Source organism: Odocoileus virginianus, chromosome 2 (assembly GCF_023699985.2).
Source record: "Odocoileus virginianus isolate 20LAN1187 ecotype Illinois chromosome 2, Ovbor_1.2, whole genome shotgun sequence".
NCBI lineage: Eukaryota > Metazoa > Chordata > Mammalia > Artiodactyla > Cervidae > Odocoileus > Odocoileus virginianus.
Genome location: NC_069675.1, coordinates 44,027,051 through 44,045,690, shown reverse-complemented (window position 1 = coordinate 44,045,690; position 18,640 = coordinate 44,027,051). Strand labels below are relative to the sequence as shown.

Genomic DNA, 18,640 nt, shown 5'->3' with positions numbered 1-18,640 from the left:
GGAGGAAACAGAGGAAGGAGGTAGTTTCTAAAATTATATCAGGTTACAAACTTCCCTGGTGATCCAGTGGTTAAGAATCCGCCTTGCAATGCAGGGGATGCAGGTTTTATCCCTGGTCGGGGAACTAAGATCTCACATGCCGTGGGGCAATGGAGCCTGCACACCACAACTACATAGAAGCCCGTGTGCTGCAAGGAAGACCCAATGCATCCAAAAATAAATAAATAAATATTAAATAAATAAATAAAATTATATGAGGCAAGCCATGACAATTAGCCAAAAGAGTGAATTATCACTGTAATGAGGCAAAGAAAACATTTCACCATAACTGACAAGGAGACTCTGGTCCATTCAAAAGATACAGTATTTTGAAGCGATCTGAGTGGGCCAGTTTTTACAGTTAATATGAAACCCCCAGTTGCCATGTTTGCTCTTTTAGTAATCTTAAGAAGACTGTTCCTACTGAAGCTGGTCTCACAACACAGGTGTTTGAGAAGCAGTAAGTCAAAGTTTAGGCATGAAGGTGACAGAGTCCTGGTTGGGTGATGACAGCAAGGTCCGGGGCAAGCTGGGGCCAGGGCTATTCAGCTTTTGAAAGCACCCACCACCTCTTTCTCCTTGCCAAGTCCTTTCTTGGAAACATAAAGTCCAAAACCCTAAGGTGTGTTCAAGAAACCCTTAAAAAGTGGGACTCAGATAACAGAGGGAGGACACAGCCTTTAGCAGGCTCATGTGATCTGCTGTGTCTGACTATATTCTGTGTATATCTCTTTGCTTCTTTCATAAGCAAGCCCCACACACTGATGCCCTTCCTTTTGGATCCACTAGTCATCTCTAGTAAAAAGAATATTAAAGGGACTTCCCTGGTAGACCAGTGGTTTAGAATCCCGCCAATGCAGGAACGTGGGTTCAATCCCTGGTCTGGGAAGATCTCACATGCCATGGGCAACTAAGCCCATGTGCTACAACTACTGAAGCCCGAAAGCCCTAGAGTCTTGTGCGCCACAACAAGAGAAGCCACTGCAATGAGAAGCCTGCGCACCACAACTAGAGAGTAGTCTGCACTCGCCACAAGTAGAGAAAGCCTGTGTGCAGCAACAAAGATCCAGTGCAGCCGTAAATAAATAGTTTTTAAAAGAGAGAATACTAAAAGAAAAAGAGAGAGAGAAAATTCATCACCTTAGTAACATTTTATAGAAAGACAAGAGAAAGAGTGAAAGAAAAACAGAAAATGAAGTATAGCAACTCAGTTCCATTCAGCCACTCAACTTGAAAGTGCTAGTCACTAAGTCGTATCCGACTCTGTGCGACCCCATGGACTGTAGCCTGCCAAACTCCTCTGTCCATGGGATTTTCCAGGCAGGAATACTGGAGTGGGTTGCCATTCCCTTCTTCAGGGGATCTTCCCCACCCAGGGATCAATGCATTGCGGGCAGATTCTTTACTGTCCGCGCCACCAGGGAAGCCCAACTTGGCTGACATTGAATGCAGCCCAATACTTTCTCACACTCCAGATCACACTGCTCATCACACACGATTGCATTTTTCCCAGATTTGAACAACAAAAACTCCAGATGTGGATGCGTTACCGGATGTCAAACTTGCGATGACCGGGCTCCAGGAGCAGCGGGCGCTCCAGGTATTTCTGGATCACGTGCACCTGGCCTTGGTTGTCTATGAAATCCAACAATTCTGTAGCATCTGAGGAGATGAGGATGCCTTCACCTAACAGGGCAAAAGCAAAGCAAGATCAGTTCAGTTCATCCCAGGAGGAAAAAGAAAAGCTCTCCGCAAAGCCAGAAGGGAAATGTTGGGAAAAAGCCGACAGGAGGCTGTTATTGGCCGGCTTACTTTTCTTCATCCTTTCCCTCCTTCCATCTCTCACTCTCCTGTCTCCCTACAAAAACACCTGCATTATCCAACCCCACTCTCTACATAGGATTGTAAACACCATCATTATAGGCTCCGACCATGAAATTTCATTTTGACGGATATTCAAAATTTGAGCACTTTGAATACAGGCCACTACTCTTGGTCACCGGCTATCACAATAAGGGTTGTGTGTTGCTTATAACCAATAAACCCACTGGAAACACTATATTTTACAGAAACATTAGTAAGGTTACGGCATGAAGACAAATGTAATAGAACATTCTTGAAGCACTGTAATAGAAAACACTGGATACATTCAAAGTGTCCATCAACCGAGAGATAATCATACTGAGTAAAGTAAGTCAGACAGAGGAAGACAAATACCATAGGATACCACTAATATGTGAAATCTAAAACAAAAAAACGTACAAATGAACTTATTTACAAAACAGAAATAAAGTCACAGATGTAGAAAACAATCTTATGGTTACCAGGGGTGAAAGGGGATGGGGATAAACTGGGAGATTGGGATTTACATATACATACTCCTACCTATAAAACAGGTAACTAATAAGGACTTAACTGTATAGCACAGGGAACTCTACTCAATACTTGATAATGATCTATACGGGAAAATAATCTAAAAAGATCGCATATATGTATATGTATAACCGAATCAATTCTGCTATACCCCTGAAACTAACACAACATTGTAAATCAACTAGACTCCAATAAAAAGTGCCCCTCAACATTAAATAAATGATGCAATATTTTAAAACAGCGTTGAGATATTTTACACACTATAAAATTCACCCTTTTAAAGTGTAAAATTCAATGGTCTTTAGTATATTCGAGATTTGCAACCATTACTACAATCTAATTTTAGAATGTTTTCATCACTTCCCCTCAAACTTCATACCCATTAAGCAGTTATACCCATTCCTTCCTCACCCAAGCCTCTGATGACCACTAACCTACTTTCTATCTCCATAGGTTTGCCGAATCTAGAGACTTCATATAAATGGAAATAGATAGTAAGAGGCCTTTTTTGGTTTAGCTTCTTCCATTAACATAGTTTTTTTCAAGCTTCATCCATGTTGCAGCATGTGTCAATATGCCTTTCCACCTTTCTATGACTAAATATTCCACTATGTGGATGGCTACACCACATTTTTTTCAATCGATCAATCAATGCACATTTGGATTATATCCATGGTAGTCTGGCTTTTTAAAAAAACTTTTATTTTATACTGGAGTATAGTTGATTTTCAATGTTGTGTTAGTTTCAGGGGTATAGCAGAATTGATTCAGTTATACATATACATATATCTTTGTTTGGGTCTTATAAAGGTGCTATGGAAACTTGTATCATAGTTTCTGTTTTCAAAAACTTTTGAAAAATGTTTCCATCTCTTTTGGAAATTAGCATCATTAGTCTTCTTTCTGACTAGACTGTGGGTCCATGAGCACAAGAGAACCATGTCTGTCTCATTTATCTATATCTCCAAATGTTCATTACTTCTCTTATTCATCCATCCATCTATACATTCATTCATTTACTCAATATATATATTGATCCTCTGTTGATTGTCAGGTGCTATCCTGGTCCCAGGGACAGTGCTGAGTACCAAAGTGACACGGTCTGACTCTGCTCTAATAGGATCTCTGTCTGCTGTAGTGTGTGAAGACTTGGGAGGATGGCCAAGAACAGGAGGACAGGGAGCAATGCTCCAGGTGACGGTGAAGGTGACAGATCCAAGATGGGCGGTGGAGATGGTAAACAGTGGCTTGCTCTGAATATAGTATAAAGTTACGCCAACTATACCCAGAATGCACTAGGTACTATGTGTCTGTTTAACAAGAATACAATTCATTTATTCAGCTATTCATTTCATTTTGTAATTCCCAAATAAAACAAATCCACACCACTAATCTCCTCAGCCCCTAAAGTGAAATGTCTTCTCTGTTTGGCATTAATTCTCTCTGTACCTCCCTCTGCTGCTGAGCATCACTCTCTGTCTTGTGTTGGTGAGGGTCCAGGGACCACCCAGGTGGGATCACCGCCATGACCTGTCATGTCCTTCTGCCCAAGGCCTGCCTCACTCCTTGTTCTCGTGCCAGTCAAATCCATGACACAAGGACACAAGATGTCCTCACGGTGGCCACACTGACTCCATTCTCCATCCACAGGAGGAATCTGGAACGCTGTGGACGACTATTTCCTCTTCCAATTCCCCCGTTTACTATTGGAACAAAGCTAGGGGACAGTTCTGGAGAAGAGGTCACAGGAGGAGAGGGAGAATTAGGTGAGGCACTTGAATATTCTAGGTGATGCCCTTCTGTCTCACAGTTGGTGAAAAAGAAGGTGAGGTCCACTGGACCTGGGATAAAAATAAGTATCAATGTGTCAGGGAGAAGGATGAAGTAAGGGATAGTTAGGGAGTTTGGGATGGACATGTACACACTGCTGTATTTAAAATGGATAACTAACAAGGACCTACTATACGGCACAGGGAACTCGATTCAGTAATGTGGCAGCCTGGATGGGAGGGGAGTTAGGGGGAGAATGGATACATGTGTATGTATGGTTGGGTCCCTTAGCTGTTTATCTAAACTATAAAATCACAACACTGTTAATCAGCTATACCCCAATACAAAATAAAAAGTTTTTTTAAAAAAAGAGAGAATTACCAAAATGATGGTAATAGGTGTTTTAATTTGTAATAGGGGAATAACAGTATCTGTACATTCTAACTTCCTGTAATGAACCCATATTGTTTATAAGATCAAAAGTGAGGCTAGAAATAATAATGAAGTTGATTTTGACTCAAAAAAAAAAAAGAGTACCAATGGCCAGATGGCCTTTCAAGGCAATCAGAGAAGTGTAAGTTCAAAATGGAATGGTTTTTAAGATAGCATATGATAGTAGTTATAGAGAGTGACCATGTCTATGTGATTGTTACATTGGCAACTGTCTTATTTTAAGCCTGAGTTATGACATACCTCATGCCTTTAGTGCATTCATTCTTACACATTTATTAAGTGCCTGTGGGCAAAGTACAGAGATGAAGAAAACAGAAAGTCTGTGTTTACATGGAGCTTGCAGGATTATGGAGGAGATGAAGAGATAAATTAATAAGTACTAGAGTGCTGGAAAAGGTTAGTGCAGGGATGGAAAATTAAAACAGGGGAAAGAATAGAAAGCAATGGACATAGAGGCTATTTTAGATCAGAAAAGCCTCTCTGACAAGGCGCCATCTGAGCTGAGAAACGAAAAACAGCCCATGGAAGTGCGTTCCAGGTACAGAGATGAATTTAGAGTATTTGAGGGACTCTAGGCAGGCTTCCTGGCTACAGTACAGGGAGCAAGGCCAAGAATAGGGGGTGAGATCAGAGATATGGGCAAATACCAAGTGGTGTCAACTTCCAGCAGGACTTGAGTTTATTCTAGTTGCCTTGGGGAGGCAGCTGGTAAGTCTTGAGTGGGGAGTAATATGATCATGTTTCCATTTTTAAAACATCATTGGGCTCGAGAGCAGGAGAGCTGCTGTGAAAAGGCATTGTAATTACCCAGGTTAAAGAGAACAGGAGCTTTGATGTCAAGGGAGAGCAATGGAAATGGCAAGAAAAGTTCTACTTGAGACTATTTTAAAGGTAGAGTTAGCAAGACTTGCTGATGTATTAGAGATTGACTGTAAAGCAAAGAGCAGGCAAGAAGGACTCCCAGGTTTGGGGTCCAGAGGCTGGGTGAAAAGTGGGATCACGTACTCCATTAGCAGGCAGAAAGAGGAGCAGGTTGGGGTGGGTATAGTTTGGAAGGAAACAAAAGGTTCTACATCAGACATATTAAGTTGAAAATGCTTACCGTTGGGTTTGGAGCTTAAAGAGCTAGAGACACTTTTGCTTATTTTATTTTACTTTATTTTTAGCATACAGTAAGTCCCCTACATACGAACCTTGAAGTTGCAAACTTTCAAAGATGAGAACGTGCGTTTGTATGTCAAAATCACGTAAGGTAGTTCACGTGTCTGGAGCACGCTGTCACATGCTGCATCCTCTACAAGCGGTTGTGCAGCTTGCCCTTCGTCTCCTACTGCTCATGACCCTTCAGCTCGACCATCTCCCACCTCCTCTCCCTCCTCCATCAGTAACTCTTCTTGCCTGTTCACTCAATGCCAGCCCCGTGTGCCAGTTGTTGTACTGTACTACTGTACTTTTCATGGTACTGTAGTGTAAGATGAAAAATGTTTATTTTTTTTAATGTCTTATTTGTGTGAAAAGTATTATAAATCTATTACAGTACAGTACCATATGGCCAACTGTGTTAGTTGGGTACCTACGGGAAAATTCCCTGGAGAAGGGAATGGCTGCTCACTCCAGTATTCTTGCCTGGAGAATCCCATGGACAGAGGAGCCTGGTGGGCTACAGGCTCCATGAGGCTGCCAAAAGTCAGACACGACTGAGCTACTAGGCACATGCACAAACAAACTGGGCTTATGAATGTGCTCTCAGAATGGAACTAATTCGAACGTAGGACTTACTGTAAGTGACTTGGAGATACACATTTCTAGGTCATCAGAACCTAGTTATTTTAAATTGTGTAACTAGATGTGGTCTCTATTCTGGAGGATTCAAATTAGAATAGTCACTGATCTAAAGACACCATTTGAATCTAACAAAGCATATCAAGCACCCACAGGGAAGGGAGAAGGGGCAGTGATGCCAACTCACCTTTGGCTCCGGCTGACGACTTTGCGATCCAAACGTTACCCTCTCCCTCCTCTTTCTTTCTGTTATATGAAGCTAGGAAAAATTCTCTCTCGTCTGTCCTTGAACTATGGAGTGGTGGATGGATTCCATTCTGAGCTGGAGCAACTGGGGTCTTGAGGTTGGTTGGATAAATCACGTAGGACTCGGGGAACCATGTGCAGGACTCAGCCAGTTCTGGGCTGGTTTTGATGAGCCTGGCAGATGATAGAAGGTCAGTCTCTCTTCTGAGGACACTCTCTCCCTCTATTCAGAAAAGCCAGTGCTTCGCCCCACAGCTCTCCAAGGAGGCATGACCAGAGCCTGGAGCTGGTCTCCTTATACCACGCCTCACTCTTGGCCTCACTGGGCAGACCTCCAATGGACCACAGAGCAGCACACAGCTGTTACGCACGACCTTACAGGCACACTCCATGGAATTCCAAAGGGGCTTAATGTCTAGAACTTTAACTCCTCTTAAAATGCATCACTAAGGAAACTTAACTTGCAGTGATCCTGAACCAACATATTTCCAACAAATACGCTGTAGCCAAGCTAGACCTGCACTAACAAACCCAAGTGGAGAATTGAGGAAACTACCTGGATTACTAGCAAAAATACTACCTTGGCCCAACTCTGGAGAGGAAAGCCTAATACTTTGGAATTTGAATTATCTAAAGACTTATTTTAGTCTTTTACTTCTTGCTTTTAGCTCAGCCTGGTTTCAGTGGCAGAGTAAGAAGAATCTTTTTTTGGTGGGGGGAGGGGCAGCCCCATATAGCTTGCAGGATCTTAGTTCCCAGACCAGGGATTGAACCTGTATCACTGGACTGCCAGGGAATTCCCAGGAAGAATCTTTCTAATGGAATACAGGACTCTGGTGGTCATAACCAAACACATCTCCTGCCTCCCAAATAACATAACAAGGGGGATATAAAATCAGGCACTTAATAAACCACAAGGGCTTCCCTAGGCATCTCCTTCCCAGTGAGATCCCTAGGGGCAGGCACCAGCATCACCTTTCATGGATGAGGTACTGGGTCACAGAGAAGTGAATTTCCCAACATCATAAAGGTAGTGAGGAACAGGTAGGATGTAAGCTCTGAATCGTTCCCAAGTCCTAACTCTAGGTCCCCAGGAATCAGAGGAGGGAAGAACCTGGCCAAAGACACTCACAAGTGTCTCCTGAGCTGCACTTCCTTGTCTCTCTAGAACAGAAATGGCAGAGCCTGGTCTGTAATCAGCAAAACTCAGCCTTCAAGCCAACAGCAGAAATAATGAAAAGAAACTATAAATTTAGATTTTTAAATAAAGCTCTTCCCTGATAGCTCAGTTAGTAAGGAATCCACCTGCAATGCAGGAGACCCTGGTTCAATTCCTGGATCGGGAAGATCTGCTGGAGAAGGGACAGGTTACCCACTCCAGTATTCTTGGGCTTCCTTTGTGGCTCAGCTGGTAAAGAATCCGCCTGCAATGTGGGAGACTTGGGTTCGATCCCTAGGTTGGGAAGATCCCCTGGAGAAGGGAAAGGCTACCCAATCCAGTATTCTGGTCTGGAAAATTCCATGGACTATAGGGGTTGCAAAGAGTCAGACATGACTGAGTGACTTTCACTTTCACTTTAAGTCAGAGGCAATGGAATTTAACTTAAAGAACTCAAAATAACCAAAAAACAAAAACAAAAACATACATTTCTTCTCACAGATCATTTGGCTCTATCTGCACTGTCCAATATGGTGGCCATGAGCCACATGGAACTTTCAAGTGCTTCGCAGCGCTTGAAAAGTGGCCAATGCAACTCAGGAACCCAATTTCCAATTGTGTCTAGTTTTAATTTAAAAGTTGAAGCATTGTAAGATATGTTTCCATGAAGCACAACAGTACTGTTTTGGCAAGACGATGTTTCCCTTTAACCACTGGGTGACCTAAGATGCTGTTGTTGGAGCGTGGCCTGTGTGTCGGGGGCACACGCTGCTTCTAGTATTAAACATAAAACATAAAAGCATCACTGTTCTCTTTGTGGACAATAGATGGATTCATGCGAATTGTTTTCCAGGCACTGATGAAACATTATAACATGCTTATTATGCTCATAGCACAAGGTATAGTAATAGCTTTGTTGTTGTTGTTTACTCAGTAAGTTGTGTTCAGCTCCTTATGACCCCATGGACTGTGGCCCTTTAGGTTCCTCTATCCATGAAATTTCCCAGGCAAGAATACTGGAGTGGGTTGCCATTTCCTTCTCCAGGGGATTTTCCTGAACCAGGGATTGAACCTGTATTTCCTGCAGGTGATTCTTTACTACTAAGCCACCTGGGAAGCCCTAGTAATAGCTAGGTAATCATAATTGGTAAACAAGCATAATTTTTTTTAATTAAAAAATGTGTATGGACAAGTTCTTTAATTTAAAACAAAGGTATACTACTGATTCAAAACTGAGTGGAGATGCAGAAGCCAGAGCTATAACTACACAATAAAGGAAAAATAAGCACTAGAAGACATTCAAATGATGGCAATTAAAATCTGCTGCTGAAGGAAAAATGAAGTTTGTTGTATAAAGGGGACATTTTCAAGAAACATAAGGAATTTGGTAAGTGTTTACCTCTCAACAGTCAAAAAACAAACAATGAAATTAGTGGCTAAAATCAGAATTAAAAATTCAACAGAAAAAAACTTTAAACACATTTTTAATAGGATCTGGGTTTGTAACTTTGTTCAGCTATGAAATGGCTTGGATTCTTACATAAAAAAACAGTATCGTTTTAGATGGAAATGTAGTAAAAGAATTTTGAGGAAAGCCTAAAAAAATATTTTACAAAAAGTGGATGGTCTTTAGTTAAGCCATCAATAACTGCCCAGAGAGTACAAAGCATTTCTAACAATATCAAAGATTCAATCAAAATTTGAAAATTTTGAAATATTTTTCCTTAGCGTTAGATGAGTTGGGTGACAGAAGCTGCCCAATTAATAATTTGTATGTTTTGCCTCAAAAGATTTCCAAATATATGAAAAAATATTGTCAAATTGCAGCCTAAAATATAAACTCATGGTAAAGATACTTTCTAATCTTTTACATTTGTCAGAAGAATTTCATCTATATGTGAAAAAACAGTTTCTGTCATGACAGACATTACTTCAGCTAACCTGGGTTAAAGTCTGGATTTACTGGGATTTAATAAACTGATGATTGCTTGTTTTTTTTTTTTTTTTTTTGCTTTATTGCTATATTCTACTGCATGATACATATCGACACATACTGAAAACATATGTACTCAGTATGGATAAATTGTTAAAATGGTTCAGTACATACTTGCAAATGATACAATGAAGAATGGAAGAAACACAAGATGATGAATTTAATTATCCTGTGTTCTTTACCAATGCCCCTGAGTGAGAGATAGAAGAATTTTACCAGGATTCTTGTACCGTTAACTCCAATTCACATTCTCTTAAAATAAGAGGAATGCTTAACAAATCATTCTTTTCAATTATTATTTCACTCAATAGTCAAAGATAAAAAATGGCCTTGTGATTTATATTTTTTCATGTATATCCATGCTGCATATGTCTTTCTTTCGTCTTTTTTCCCCACACCCAAGGCATGCAGAATCTTAATTCCCAAAGAGGGATCAAATCTGTGCTCCTTTGCAGTCGAAGAGCAGAGTCTTAACCATTACACCTCCTGGGACGTATACCAATGAAAATTTAATGTTTGAGTTTAGATGTGCTATAAATATAAAATACACACCAGATTCTGAAGACTTGAATACAAAAATAATATATCTCATTAGTTGTTTTTTATATTAATTACATGTCAAACTGACGTTTTAGAATTATTTGGTTAAATAAAATATATTACTAAAATACAGAACAGACTTTTGGACTCTGTGGGAGAAGGCAAGGGTGGGATGTTTTGAGAGAACAGCATGTATATTATCTATAGTGAAACAGATCACCAGCCCAGGTGGGATGCATGAGACAAGTGCTCGGGCCTGGTGCACTGGGAAGACCCAGAGGAATCGGGTGGAGAGGGAGGTGGGAGGGGGGATCATGATGGGGAATACATGTAACTCCATGGCTGATTCATGTCAATGTATGACAAAACCCACTGCAATGTGAAGTAATTAGCCACCAACTAATAAAAATAAATGAAAAAAAAAAAGAAATCAGTAAATTACAATAAAAAACATATTACTAAAATAAATTGTACAATGTCTTTGTACTGATTTTTTAAATTAATTAATTAATTAATTTTTGGGGCTGTCTGGGCCTTCATTACTGCACAGGTTTTTCCCTAGTTGTGGCAAGTGGAGGCCACTCTCTAGCTGTGGTGCACAGGCTTCTCATTGTGGTAGCTTCTCTTGTTGCAGAGCCCGGCTACAGGGCCTGTGGGCTCAGTAGTTGAGGCTCCCAAGCTCTAGGGCACAGGCTCAGTAGCTGTAGTACATGGGATTAGTTGTTCTGAGGCCCGTGGGATCTTACATCAGGGATGGAAACCGAGTCTCCTGCATTGGCAGGCAGATTCTTTACCACTGAGCCACCAGGGAAGCCTTCTTTGTACTCATTTTAATGGGGCTACCAGGCAATTTAAAGTGATACATGCAGCTAGCACTCTATTTACTTTATTTTGAATCTGCCAGCAACCTGGGTTCAACCCCTGGGTCAGGAAGATCCCCCAGAGAAGGGCATGGCAACCCACTCCAGTATCCTGCCTGGAGAATCCCATGGAGAGGAGCCTGGTGGGCTACAGTCCACAGAGCCACAAAGAGTTGGACATGACTGAGTGACTAGCACTTTTACTTTCACTTTGAGCCATATAAATTATGGGACAAAGGGAATGACCACAATCCTTCACAGGACACCTGAGACAATGAAGGATGCTTAGAGGATGACAACAACCCCCAGCCCGTGTAAGTCACATCACCATGTATAGGGTGCCATAACAGACCACATCACATGCCATGGGGAGGCAAAGAGTGGGCATGATCCCCGACATTCCCACAGATGGGACCCAGGGATTCTGAGTGGCACTGTCCAAGGTCACAGAGATCCAGACACTTACTCAGATCTACTCATGCCTCTAGCTCTGAACTCTCTCCATCTTATCTTAGCTGCCAAGTATGCAAATATAGAGGACATTACTTTTCACAGTATCCTGTGCTTTTTACTTAAGAAAAAAAAATCCTACCTTTATCTTTAGGAAAAAAATCATAGAATGAACAAGCACTTTATCAAAATATCTAAATGAATAACCTCAATAAATAATCCCACTTCTACTCCCCGCTACAACTAAAGATCTGTGTAATGCAACAAAGATTCCATGTCACAACTAAGATCTGAAGCAGTCAAGTAAATAAACATTAAAAAACAAACAAATATGTAAATATGTAAAAAGAAGACTTTATGAAGCTTTGTTCTCCTTTAGGAGTAGCTGATAAATCATGAAAATCCATCACAGGGAGACATGGATACATTAGTTACTGAGGGCAGTGAATCTGAGCCAAAAGGTGGAAATATTCCTATCAACACAAGTCAGTAAATATCTAGAGCCCAGAAAGCAGTGTGATTGGGGAAAAGAGTATTTTCATTGAGTCATGCCTTCTAGTGTCTTACCTGAGTGATGTGTTTGGCTACATACGCATTCACACCAGTCACCGTAGAGGCAATCCTGGAGACCTGATTTGAGGGGCCCCATCCCTCTTTCATTTATACAGTATGGACTCTGACCCTCGCATGAGTCCAAGACTTTACATAAATTAATTCAACTAATCCTTACAACAACCCCGAGGTAGTTGCTATTATTATCCTCATTTTACAGAAAAGGAAACTAAGGCATAGGGTCAAATGCTCACTCTGTGCCACTGTTACAGACATTATGTGCATTACAACCTCTTTGTGAAGGATGCACTGAGGCTTAGAGGGATCAGAAAATTTGCCCAAGCTGTTAAGAAGAGTTGAAATTAAAACCCAAGCTGCTGATCCTAGATCTTAATCACCGGATCAGGCTGCTCCCTTCCACCTTATGACACTGCTCTTCTTTGTTTTGTTTTGTCACACCGCAAGGCATGTGAGATCTTAGTTCCCTGACCAGGGATGGAACTCATGCTCCCTGCATTGAGGAGGAAATGGCAACCCACTCCAGTATTCTTGCCTGGAGAATCCCATGGACAGAGGAGCCTGGCAGGCTACAGTCCATGGGGTCACAAAGAGTGACTGACTCTTTGAGTCTTAACCACTGGATCACCCGGGAAGTCCTGTGATGCTGTTATTTCAGCAGTAAGCCATAAGCGAACTGCTTAGAGATGGGCAGTGCGGTAGATTCTGGTATATTCTCCCCAGGTGCCCCTTCTGAGGGGCCCCTGGCTGCTGCGAGTTGATTGCTATAAGCTTATGTGCACCCCTTCTCCAGGGACCAGCTGCTGCCTAGAAATGCTGGGAAGGTGCATCCACCCATAGCCAGTGGCTGACCGACATCAGAGTCTAGACTATCAAGGGACCGTTTGCTCCCAATTTCCATGGAATCAGGCTGAGTTGAGATTTCAGCTGAAACTACCTCTTTTCTTGGCTGCTTCCCCGGCTTCCCTGGTTCTCAATGAGTTTCTCCTGCGAGCCCTCTCCTCATTAATCACTGCCATGAGAAGCCCTGTCTCAGGCTCTGCTTCAAGGGATCCTCACCTAAGAGTTGTTGTTGTTGAGTCGCTAAGTAGTGTCTGACTCTTTGCAACTCCATGGACTGTAGCCCGCCAGGCTCCTCTGTCCATGGAATTCTCCAGACAAAAATACTGGAGTGGTTGCCATTCCGGGGGGATATTCCTGACCCCGGGATCAAACCTGTGGATTAGCAGGCAGATTTTTTTTTACCACTGAGCCACCAGGGAAGCCCCTCATGTAAGAGACAGACAGGCTTTACCAGACACATACAGCAAAGTTTGGATAACAATCAAAACTACTATTTGGGGACTTCCCTGGCAGTCCAGTGGTTAAGACTCCTAACTTCCAATGCAGGAGGCACAGGTTCAATCCCTCATCAGGGAACCAAGATTCGGGCAATGTGGCAACACACACACACACCAAAACTGACCTTTGATTGCTTTCTAAATGAAAGTATTTTCACCCTTAAAAGACAACTTCACATTCTGCTTAAATGCTTTAGGATGAAAGCTCACGTTTGGGTGACAATGGAAAACACTGGGTCTTAAAGAACACTTACTTCACCAAAGATGCTTTGCGACATAGTTTGTCGGCCCCTCTGTAGTAATTCACCAACTGCATCAGCCCAGGCTCATGACCTGTGAAGCAAAGAGGAGGTTCAGAAAGGAAACAGACCATTTCTCCGATGGAAAACAATGTCAGCACCCGCATACAGGACAGAGAGCAGCGTGTCATGCTTAGCTCGTCTTTCCCCCATTATCAGACTGGGTGTTGGAAAGGGAGCGATTCTGTTGCCCTGTACCTCAATGCCCCTTTGCTTGGCTTTCGGCTGGCAATTCTCACCCTCCCCAGAGTGGAGATTATACCAGTATCAAAGGTCTGCCAAAGACTACTGCTGCCTTTGTTCCTAGTGTGAACCAGTAATTTCTATTTTGCCTCTCCTGGATCCCCACTGTACCCCACTCGTGGCTTAACACATGGATTTAATAATCTCTGGCATCACCGACTCGATGGGCATGAGTTTGGGTAAACTCCGGGAGTTGGTGATGGACAGGGAGGCCTGGCGTGCTGCGATTCATGGGGTCGCAAAGAGTCGGACACGACTGAGTGACTGAACTGAACTGAACTGAACTGATACAGTAAAGACTTAAATGGTCAGACTTCTGATGTTGCTACCCTTGCTCTCTACAGCCATCGAGGAAGGCAGTAGAACTAAGATCCTGCTGTTTTCAAGCATGTCTACCTCTGCAAGCTTCTAGGGGAGCCATTAGCTAGCTGAGGGGGGATGGTGGAGAGGTCGTGTCTATAAATTCAGCAGCCCTGAGAATATTCTTCTGTGCATACTCCCACAGGGAAACTCATTTTCAGTAGGTTGCACTGCATGTCCCCCTCCTCTCTAAAACTAAAGCAGAAGGATACAAATAAAAACAAAAGCCTCAATTAAAATTTTTTTTATTGAAGTAGTTGATTTACAATATTGTGTTAGTTTCGGATGTACAGCAGTGATTGAGTTATACATGTATCTCTATATATATATTTCAGATTCTTTTCCACTGTATTTAATAATCATATCCCTTACAAGATATCAAATATAATTCCCTGTGCTATACAATAAATCCTTTTTTCATCTATTTTCTATATAGTAGTGTGAATTGGTTAATCTTATAGGCCTAATTTTCCCCGTCCCCTCCCTCCCCTCTGGTAACCGTAAGTTTCTTTTCTACGTCTGTGAGTCAGTTTCTGTTCTGTAAATAAATTCATTTGTACTATATTTTTTAGATTCCACATATATGTGATACATAATATTTGTCTTTCTCTGTGTGACTTATTTCACGCAGTATGATAATCTCTACAAAAGCCTCAATGTATATTTAACATCCTAACAAAATGCACTGAGTTTCCAGCCACACAAAAGTAGAATGAAACAAAGGGAGTTTGAATTGAAGATGCCAGAGGTAAGAATAATTCATCTGAGGACAGCATATAATCAAATAAGTTTCAGGTGCTAACTAGCTCTTATTATCTCCCTAAGACAGGTGGACTGATTCACACCTAAACCGCCCACTTTCTCATCTCCATGGCACCAGTATTCTTGGGCCTCTATCCGGCTGGGCCATCTCCTTGGGTTTTGCACTGTGTACAAAAGGTAAATATCCCTAACATTGAAGTCATATAACCACCTGGCTGTGGGATGCTGTTTTGCTTTTTTTTTTTTTCTGCTTGTTTTTAAGAAGCTAACCTTTAAATTTTTTTTACTGAAGTGTTGTTTTTTTTTTTGGCTGACATTCTTTTTAGAATTTCTTTTTTTAATTTTTATTTTATATTGGACTAGAGTTGAACTGGGGCTTCCCTGGTGGCTTAGTGGTAAAGAATCCATCTACAATGCAGGAGCTGCAGGTTCCATCCCTTGGTAGGGATGATCCCCTGCAGAGTGCCTTGCAACCCAGTCTAGTATTCTTGCCTGGAGAATGTCATGGACAGAGGAGGCTGGTGGGCTATAGGGTTGCAGAGAGTTGGACACAACTGAAGAGACTTAGCGCCCATGCACACAGTTGTTATTTCTGGTTATATAGCAAAGTGATTCAGTTATACATATATAGAATAGTTTGCATCTGCTAATGTCAAACTCCCAATCAGGATGCTTGGGAGTTAATGTTATACAAGTTTCTGATGTATGATGGGGACTCCATCGAAGGACTGATTCCAACCCCCAGAAATCTTGGAATAAGAAAATGTGTCTGGAGATTGCCTCTTGTCTCCCCAGGAAGCCCTCAGCTTTCTCATACAAACCAAATGTTTACTGAGCAACTGTTGACTTCATGGTACCAGTGTAGGTTTTGGACCTTCTAGAATTCTGCTTTTTCATCCTAGTGCTGAGCCCCATAGCAGTGCTGATGGCCCCTGCTTCCACTACTGCTGAGCCACTGTTATCAGTTGTTTTTTTTCTAATTTATTTATTTTTTATTGAAGGATTGTTGTCAGTTTTTAATTTTAGGATTCCAACCTCAGCTCTTTCAGCCAGGCACCACCCAGTCCAAAGAAGAAAGTCTGTCAGGCAGGGAAGCAGAGAGAGTAAGGAGGAAATTTAACATTCTCAACTATAAGCAGGTCTTCTTCTTTCAGGGAAGGTACTCTTCTTGCTAAGGGCTTCCTGGGGAGACAGTTTAACAAAAGGCAATCTCCAGGCACATTCTCTGTATTCCAGAATTTCTGGGGGTTGGAATCAGCTCTTCCATGGAGTTCCCATCATACATTAGAAATTTGTGTAAGAATAAAAAGTTTTTCGTGGTCCCATTTTAATGAAATTTCAGTAAGGATAGGGTGAACCCCCTTCATTGCTCAAATCATTACAATTCTACAGGCCCCCACCCAACTGTGCTCTCTACGCAAGCTCACCAAGGGCTTATTGTTGTTGTTTGGTCACTAAGTTGTGTCTGATTCTTTGTGATCCCATGGACTGTAGTCCGCCAGGCTTCCCTGTCCATGGGATTCTCCAGGCAAGAATGCTGGAGGGGGTTGCCATTTCCTTCTCCAGGGGATCTTCTCCATCTTGGGATCGAACCCATGTCTCCTGAATTGGCAGGTGGATTCTTTACTGCTGAGCCACCAGGGAAGGCTTCAGCAAGGGCAAGTCAATTCCAGATGGCTATTTTCATTCTTTGCCTCTTGCATCTCTCCACCCTCTGACCACACCTATTTCTAAAAACGGTCTCCTCTACTGGAGGTAGGACACTGCCCTCTCTGGGACGCCATCCAAAGCAGAGATGACTTTTCCTCATTATTGATCCTCCCCTTCCATTCTTTGGTAATACGCTGGGGTCCCAAACCCAGGGGAATTTTGGCAGGGCGCACCGGCGACCTCGAGTGAGCCTGCAATTCCCGCATGACTGTGCAGTGAGGAGTGGCCGTGAGACTATGCTCAGGTCAATGGGATGTGAAAGGAAGTGATCCGCACAACTTCTGGATTACGTCATCTAAAAAGGAGCCGCTGGTCCTCTCCTTCCCCAGCCCCTTCCTACAGACGGATATGGAGATGTGGTGCTGCCTGCTGCAACCACAGGCGCGAAGGGAACTCCCTCGGAGAGAGCAGGCAGAGAATCCAGTGTCACGAAAAATCTGCATTCAATACACAACTGTGGAAACGTGTTCTTTGGTGGTCTAAGGAAATGTCCAAAATCAGACACCCTTCCGCCCTTCGCCGGGCTGGGCTCACAGGTTTTTTAATTCAGAGGTCTTTTCCAAATCCCCTGAGAGTTTATTTGAGTGTTCGGGGAGCTCAATCCTCAGAGCTTTCAACACACGCAAGCACCCCTCCCGAGCCCAAACAGGCAGGGCGGAATCCTCGGAGGAGGAACTATGCAAGAGGACTCCAGCCAGACATCCGTCCCCGGCTCGCGGAGCCTCGCGCCGCCCGGCGATCCACCCAGCCGACCTGCCAGATTTGGGGATGTTGGGCCCTGGGGAATCCGGGGAACAAGCGGCCTCGGCTCCCCGCCCCCGGAGAGACCGACGCCGCCGGGGGGAGGGGGCTGCGGGGGCCGGTCATTGTCAGGAGGCAGCTGCCGTCCCGGGGGCCCGCACAGCCACTCCCGCCCCAAATTCGATCGAGGGCAAGAGAAGGCAAGAAAAACGCTGCGCTTGGCTCACTAGGGATGCAGTTTTCGATCTGACCGAGGAACGACGGAGGGGAAAAGGTTTCCGACCTTAAAACAAAAGCGCTCGTCCAACGGGGGAAGGGAGGCAGCAGGAGGGCGCAAAACGGGGACGCTCACCCAGTCTCCCGAAGGGCAGCCGGTTCCTTTCTCCCAGCATCAGGTTGAACCTGGGGTTGTCCCGCCGCAGCCGCTTCCAGTGGCCGGTGGCGAGCAGCAGCCGGGACACCTCGGCGTAGACGCTGCTGTTCTCGTCGCGCACCACGAAGGTGTACATCGCGAAAGGCCGCGCGCCCGGGCCGCCCCGGCAGCCGCCGCAGGGACCAGCCGGCCGGGCGGCAGCTCAGCTACGGACCATCCCGGGTTCCCGCCGCGCTCCCGCCCCGCTCCGGTCCCGCCCCGCACGCTCCGACCGCGCCCCCGCGCCCGCCCCCAGCGACTCCCGGGTCCCGAAGGCTGCCCGCGATCGGGCGCCTGCGCGTCTGCTGTAGCCGCGAGCGCAACCGGGACGCCGCGCCCACCCCCGACGCGGTCCCGCCCATCCCTGGCGCGGCCACTCCCACCACTGGCGCGGCCACTCCCACTACCGGCGCGGACCCGCCTCCGCCCCGTGATTCCGTGCGGCCGGCCCTGAGGCTGGCTACGCGGTGGAGGCTTGCGCCCATAGGCGCGCCCGGCACCCTCCCCGGGCCGACTCCTTGAGCTTGAGAGTGCGGGG

General features: G+C 44.0%; 1 protein-coding gene across 1 annotated transcript in view; it reads right to left on the bottom strand.

Annotated features, from left to right (window-relative positions):
- The window catches only part of TTL (tubulin tyrosine ligase), a 33,917-nt gene extending 15,524 nt beyond the window's left edge, over nucleotides 1-18,393 (bottom strand). Inside the window, exons 1-4 of the mRNA XM_020886008.2 lie at nucleotides 18,043-18,393; nucleotides 13,830-13,908; nucleotides 6,605-6,837; nucleotides 1,590-1,725 (exon numbers count right to left, since the gene is read on the bottom strand). Of these exons, the coding sequence (XP_020741667.2) occupies nucleotides 1,590-1,725; nucleotides 6,605-6,837; nucleotides 13,830-13,908; nucleotides 18,043-18,199 (605 nt within the window). The 5' untranslated portion in view covers nucleotides 18,200-18,393. The remainder of the gene's footprint in view (nucleotides 1-1,589; nucleotides 1,726-6,604; nucleotides 6,838-13,829; nucleotides 13,909-18,042) is intronic.
- Nucleotides 18,394-18,640: the final 247 nt, after the last annotated feature.